Source organism: Fukomys damarensis, unplaced genomic scaffold (genome assembly GCF_012274545.1).
Source record: "Fukomys damarensis isolate Sample0158 unplaced genomic scaffold, DMR_v1.0_HiC HiC_scaffold_22, whole genome shotgun sequence".
Classification (NCBI taxonomy): Eukaryota; Metazoa; Chordata; class Mammalia; order Rodentia; family Bathyergidae; genus Fukomys; species Fukomys damarensis.
In genome coordinates this window covers 26488284-26495064 of record NW_022900934.1, presented here as the reverse complement: position 1 = coordinate 26495064, position 6781 = coordinate 26488284, and the positions used below count along the sequence as shown (strand labels likewise).

At 37.5% G+C, this 6781-nt stretch overlaps 1 protein-coding gene and 1 non-coding gene across 6 annotated transcripts in view; both read left to right on the top strand.

Moving 5' to 3' along the window:
* Positions 1-6781, top strand: part of Tpx2 (TPX2 microtubule nucleation factor) — a 58349-nt gene that overhangs the window by 22817 nt on the left and 28751 nt on the right. For all 5 annotated transcript variants that reach the window (XM_010628474.2, XM_010628471.2, XM_010628473.3 and 2 more), the window contains one exon: positions 256-382. In XM_010628474.2, the coding sequence (XP_010626776.1) occupies positions 256-382 (127 nt within the window). The remainder of the gene's footprint in view (positions 1-255; positions 383-6781) is intronic.
* LOC117287284 lies at positions 444-506 on the top strand. Its single transcript, XR_004518518.1, has one exon. It is a non-coding gene; the product is annotated as a small nucleolar RNA Z39 (small nucleolar RNA).

Below are 6781 nucleotides of genomic sequence, written 5' to 3'. Positions count from 1 at the left end.
TTTTTTTTTTTTTTTTTTTTTTTTTTTTTTTAAAGTATTGGGGATTGAATCCAGGGCCTTTACACTGAGCCACACCCTAGCCTTTTTAGAGTTCTTTAAATTTTGAGAGTATCATAGTAGTTCTTTTTAAAACATTTTTGTAATATAACTGTACATATTTATTGGATAAGGTGTGATAATTTGTTACATGTATGCAATGTATAAACAAAGTAGGTTTTCCTTCGGATTTGAGTGCTAATTTTTGGTCTCCCACAGTTGAGAACACTTACTACAAAGAGGCAGAAAAAGTAAATCTTATGGAACATTCTAATTCATCAAATGCTTATTGCACCCTGGAAGTTGAGGGAACCAAATCAAGAAATACTCCAGCTCAGCCTCAGAGGTAAGACTGTTTTAGGGCTCAAAAGTTGTATTTATAATAATGTTAAAAACCCAATAACTTGATGCATGTGATGAAGCAAAGCAGTATGATTGATGTTGTGATACTGTAAACGCTTTCTGATGCTTCAACAAAAATGGCCTTGATAGAGCAGTCCTTCCTATGGGTCTGTGCTATAGGAGACTCTTGGTTTTTTGAGACAAGGTCTTACTACTTGAGACTGACCTAGAACTCATTATGTAGCCCAGGCTGCTCTCCAATTCACAGAGATCCTCCTGTCTCAGTCTCCCGAGTTCTGGGATTACAGGTGTGCGCTGCAGTGCCCCAGTGGGAGACTCTTTATAGTATCTCATTTAATAGTTCATTTGGACTATTAGCTTAATTTATAGATAAGAGCTCAGAAATAAGGTGCTTGGTCAGGACAAGTTCATTTCAGAATCAGGGTTCAAATCCTGATTAGTCTGGTATAATGGTTATATCCTCCTAATGTCCAATGTCTCTTTGTTCTTTAGTTTTACTTTTTTTTTTTTTTTTTTTTTTTTTTTTTTTTTTTTTTGATGTGGGGTCTTTCTTCACTGCCTAGGCTGACTTCAAATTCCTGTGTTGAAGTGGTCCTTCTGCCTAAACTTCCTGAGTAAATGGCACTACAGGCACTTGCCACCTTGCCTGGTTTTCTTAAGCTTTCTCATGGTCATGTTTGTGTTCTCTTTTTTTTTTTTGTCCTTTTACTTTCAACCTATTTTTTGCCTTTTATTCATTACTACTGTTATTTATAAGTTGGTTTTTTTTTTGTTTTGTTTTTTTTTTGGTACTTGGGATCAAACTCAAACTTGGGACCTTGTGTTTTTGAGGCAGGCAGTGGCACCACTGAGCTAAATCTCTGGCTCTATTATTTTTGTGGTGCTGGAAATTGAATCCAAGACCTCATGCATGCTAATTACATACTCTGCACTCAGTTACCTACCCTGTCCTTCCTTAGATTTTCTTTTTTTGTTGTTGAGACAGGCTCTTGCTGTATAGCGCAGGCTGGCCTTGAACTTGGAGCACTCACTCCTGCCTCAGTCTCCCAAGTGCTAGGATTACAGACCTGTGCTACCATGCTCGAAATGCCTTTGATTTTGATGTTGATCCTTTGTAGATAGTGTGTACTGGGATCTTGCTCTTTTCTCTCCTCCTCCTCCTCCTTCTCCCCACCCCCACCTCTCTCTTTAAGAGAGGCTGGGTTTGAACTCACTAGGTAGCCCAGTCTGACCTTGGATTCACAGTGATCCTACTGCCTCAGTTTCCAGAGTTCTGGGATTACAGGCATGCACCACCATGTCTGTGTCTGGTTTAAATTTACAGATCCCTCTCCCTCCCACGCCCCCTTCTCCTCTCTCTTTTGAGAATTGAACCCAGGGCCTCTATATCCCCTGCCTTTTTGTTTGTTTGTTTGTTTGTTGTTTTTTGAGACAGGGTCTCACTATGTAGTTGAGACTGACCTGGAACTCACTATGTATCCCAGGCTGGTCTCATCTCACAGTGATCCTCCTGCCTCAGCCTCCCGAGTGCTGGGATTACAGGTGTGCGCCACAACACCGGGCTTTCCCCTGCCATTTTTTAAAAAACCTTTTGTTTCAAGTCAGGGTCTTAGTTGCTAAATTGCCCAGTCTGAGCTCAAACTTGTGATCATCCTACCTCAGCCTCCTGGGATTATGATTACATCCTGCTCAGCTTCACTGATTCATTGTTTTGCTGTCACCAGTCTGTTATTTGCCTCTTTAATTCTTTGAACATACTTACAATAACAAAACTGAAATCTTTGGGACATCTGATATCTAGACCCACTTGAAACCTAGATAGTTTCCATTTCTTTGTGGTATAGTTGCTCTTTTTTATTTTTATTTTTTTTATTTTTATTTTTATTTTTATTTTTTTTCTCTTTGTACATCTTTAAAGTAGTGGTTGAAAGTTAGACTTGAAAATTAGATTGTAGTAACTCTGGATTCAGTTGTATTCTGAAAATGGTGATGATGGTCGTGGCTAGCATGTATATAACTTACTTAGATACCAGTACAAACTGTTGTCCTTCATTTGTGAAGCAGTTGATTTTTTTTTGGTACTGGGGATTGAACTCAGGTCCTTGCACTTGTGAGGCAGACAGTGAAACCACTGAGCCAAATCCCTGGCCTGTGAAGCAGTTGATTTCTGTTCAGGTTTGTTTTAAAGCTTCTAGTTGTTGCTTTTTGAGTTGGCTCGTTGGAGTCTTCCTATACATGCATAGTTTAGTGATCACCTAAGACTTTGAGTACATTTAGTACTTAAGTGTTTTTCATAAAACATTGCAAGAGTTTTACCAGGCCTAAGATTTGTCTTATGATATGTCAAACTGGAAGTCTTAAGTTTTGTGCCACTCAAATTTGAGAATTATTTAGATTAAAGATAATAGTTTTTTGTTTTTTTGTACCAGGGATCGAACTTTGGACCTTGGCGCTTCCGAGGCAGGCTGTAGAACCACTGAGCTAAGTCCCTGGCCCTAGATTAAGAATATTTAATCCATTTATTTTTTTAAATTAATTTTTTTTGTTTTGTTTTGTTTTTTGAGACAGGGTCTCACTATGTCGTTTGAGACTGACCTGGAACTCACTATGTAGCCTGGGCTGGTGTTGAACTCACAGGATCTTCCTGCCTCAGCCTCCCCAGTGCTGGGATTACAGGTGTGCACCACCACGCTCAGCTCTTTTTTGTTTTTTAAGACAGGTCTTGCTATGTGGTTCAGACTGGCCTTGAACTCACTATGTAGGCTAGGTTGGCCGCGAACTCATGGCAGTCCTCCTGGCTCAGCCAAGTGCTGTAATTATAGGTATGTGCCACCATGCTTAGCTACTTAATCCATTTAGGTTGAGTATCTCTAAATCTGAAAGTCTGAACCATTTTGAATACTGACAGAACTACACAACCAGAAAATTCCATGCCATGAAACTTTGTTTCATGCACAAAATTATGGAAAATATATAAAATTACTCATAGAAAGTGAATATGAGGGACTAGTGACTAGCTCAGTGGCTTATATGTGTTTAGCTCATATGAGGCCCTGAGATCAATCTCCAGCATCTCTTCCCACCAGAAAAGCATATTCAAAGCATAAATATTTTGCTTAAGAGTTGGGTCCCATCCTTGGCACATCTCATGTAAATACAAATATTCCCATTCCCAAGTCTGCCAATCCAAAACCCAAACTCATTTCTGACAAGGGATACTCAGCCTATATATACAGATTGAGGAATTCACTTAATCAAACAAGCAGCAAATTTACCAGTCTTATCAGGTGCAGTTTCCTCCTTTATTTTTTTTTATTTTTTTATTTTTATTGAGTTTATTGGTACAATCTAGGTATACAATACAATTACATTCATCATTGGGATTCTGTACCTTTACATAATAGGTCTTGATTCTCATTTTTTCCCCTTGTCCCTGCCCTCCCTTCACCCCCTCCTCCCCTCCCCATTTACAAACACTTTATTTCCATTTTTTCAGTTTTTATTTTTATTTTGTTTATTTTTCAGTTTCCTCTTTTAGAGAAGGACACCTTACTGGTTTCTGCCTGCCTTTTTGTTTGTCACCCTCAGTTTCCCCTAGGCACTCGTAATTTAGCGATCATGCAGGGATTTGTGCCGTTTTTGTTCAGATTTGCTATCACACTTGTGTCTTTCTCTAAACTTTCAGGATTTTCTCTTTAAATTTCCAAATTCTGTTTGGCTTTGATTTCTGTCTTCTGTCATCTCCAGCCTGTGAGACTAGTTTTATGCTGTTGGAGCCACCATGTTTGGGGACTTTGCAGTTGCTGGTTTTCATGAGTAAATTGTTTGTTTTCGTGTGCTTTTGGTCATTTTTCAGTGCCTTCGAATAGTTGGGTCTTTGCCAGGCAGGCACTTTTTGTTTTTGGTCCTGGGACTTGAACTCAGGACCTTGCACTTGGGAGGCAGGTGTGCAGTAGCACTGAGAATAGTTAGGTCTTTGTATGTCATCTATATTTTGTGCTAATTTGGAGGATTGTTTGATATGTTTCTTTTAGACTACATGCCTTTTTTTAATGAGTGCTTTCTCTTAGAGATTTACTTACAAATTAAAAATGAAATTTGGGATTTGCTTCAAAATGTAGGGGAGTGGTGGGGGAATCGATACAGTATTGGCTACGAATTGGTAATATTTGAAATTAACTAATGAATGCCCAGACATTCATTATATTTTCAAGTATTTTTTAAATTCTCCATAATAAACATTGAAAAATTGAATATACAAGTTGAGCATTTCCCTGTTCTGAAATCGGAAATCTTTCCAAATCTGAAACTTGAGCTGTGTGATATGACACTTTGGAGCATTTCAGATTTCAGATTTTTCAGGGTAGGGATGCTCAACTCATAAAGTCTATGCAAATAGTCCAAAACCTAAAGAACTCTGAAATCTGAAAAACTTCTCGTCCTAACCATTTTGGACCTGTTTAATGTGTTATACTGTTGTATAGTAACAGAAAGTGTTGAGAAATTAAACATGTTCTAAATCAGTGGAAGAATGTGCCATGTTAATGAATCAAGAGACTTAACGTGTCAGTCTTCCCTAACTGATCTTTGGATTTGTTACAATCTAATAACCATTCTTATGGTTTTCATTTTGTATGTTAACAATCTGATGTTGAAATTCAGAAATGCTAAAATTAAGATCCAAGAATACCTTTGAAGTGTCTAGTAGATTGCAAGAAAGGCGTATTATAAAGCTACTCTATTTAAAGTTTTATTGTATTTCCCAAAGATAGCAACAAGATTAGTGTAAATCAGTTAGAAACTCATTTTCATTTATATGAACACAGTACATGTCAAAGTTGACACTGCAGACCTATGGGGAAAGAGTTTTGCTTTCAAACAAACTGCTGGGATAACTGTAACTGAGTAGAAAGTAACTTGGCCTCAACCTTACTTCATATAAAACAGTCAATTCTAGGTGAATCATAGATTTAAATGTGGAAACGAAACCAATAGAACACATAGTACTAAATATAGATAGGAGAATATCTTCATGTACTTGAAAATGTGAAAGATTTCCTAAATAGAACATTTGTAGAAAAAATCCTAACCATTATGGGGACAGAAGAGGTTGAAACATTTCAGTACATTTATCTAATCAAAATATAACATAAAGAGTGAAAAGCCAACCCCCAAAGTAAGAGAAACTATAACACATAAAAACCTACAAAAGACTCATATCCAGGAAAAGTGACAGTCGAAAAGAGGCAAAAAGATTTGTACTAAGATAGCATAGTCCTTTATGAACAAGGGTTGCCACATGGTCCATAAATAGTGAAAAGATACTCAATCTCACTGAAAATCAGAGAAAAAGCAAATTAATGTCCTGTGATCCAGCAATCTTGTGACTTATATATCCATGTGCATCCAGAGGCACACTATGAAAATCTTCATAGCAGTAGTATTTGTAATAGCTAAAATGAGGAAAGAACCTGACAATAATAGGCTGGATAGGTAGTGGAACATTCCCATAGTGACTTATACAACCACAAAAATTAGTGAATTAAGGCTATGTGACAATGTGGCTGAATCTCATAAACTTAATATCAAATTAAGTAACAGAAAAAATAGTTATTAGCTGATTATATTACATGGAATCTGTTCTTAAAAATTAATATACCATATTTGTGGAATGCATGCTTATTTGGTATAGCTTGATAAAGAAAAGTTAGTGATTATTGTAAAAGTCAAGTTAGCAGCTCTTTTCACTGTTGTATTTCTTGGCCTGGATGAGTGATTTCATGAGTCTCCCCTTTGTAATTATTTGACACCCCCTTGCTCTCACCCCCTCAGTTCTGGGGATTGAACTCAGGGGCTTTGCATTGAGCTACATCCCTGCCCCCACCTTTGGTACTGGGGATTGAACTCATGACCCTGCACTTTCTCGAGGCAGGCAGTGGAACCACTGAGCTAAATCCCCAGCCCTTTTTTTTTTAGTTTTTATTTTGAGACAGGATCACATGAGATCTCCACATTGCCCAGGCTGGGCTTGAACTTCTGATCCTTCTGCTTCAGCCTCCCAGAGCAGAGTGTTGGGATTATAGGTGTGCACTGCCACACTTATATAATTATTTGACTTAATTTTTTAGTATCTCTTGCATTTTATATAAAAGGAATTTGGGGGTAGCTATGAGAAAAAGGAGAAAATAAATACTTTAGCCAGTTTCCAGGACATCATCTATATAGTTTTAGGTGTGAAGGTAACCAGCTATAACTAGTTACTAATAGGCTGTCATCTCACCTCATCTTTTTTTTTTAACCTTAACCTATAGAGAAAGGAAATCATTGTACTAGGTAATGGCTGGCAGTGTTTTTGTTGTTGTTAAGGAGAAAGTGTCTTGTT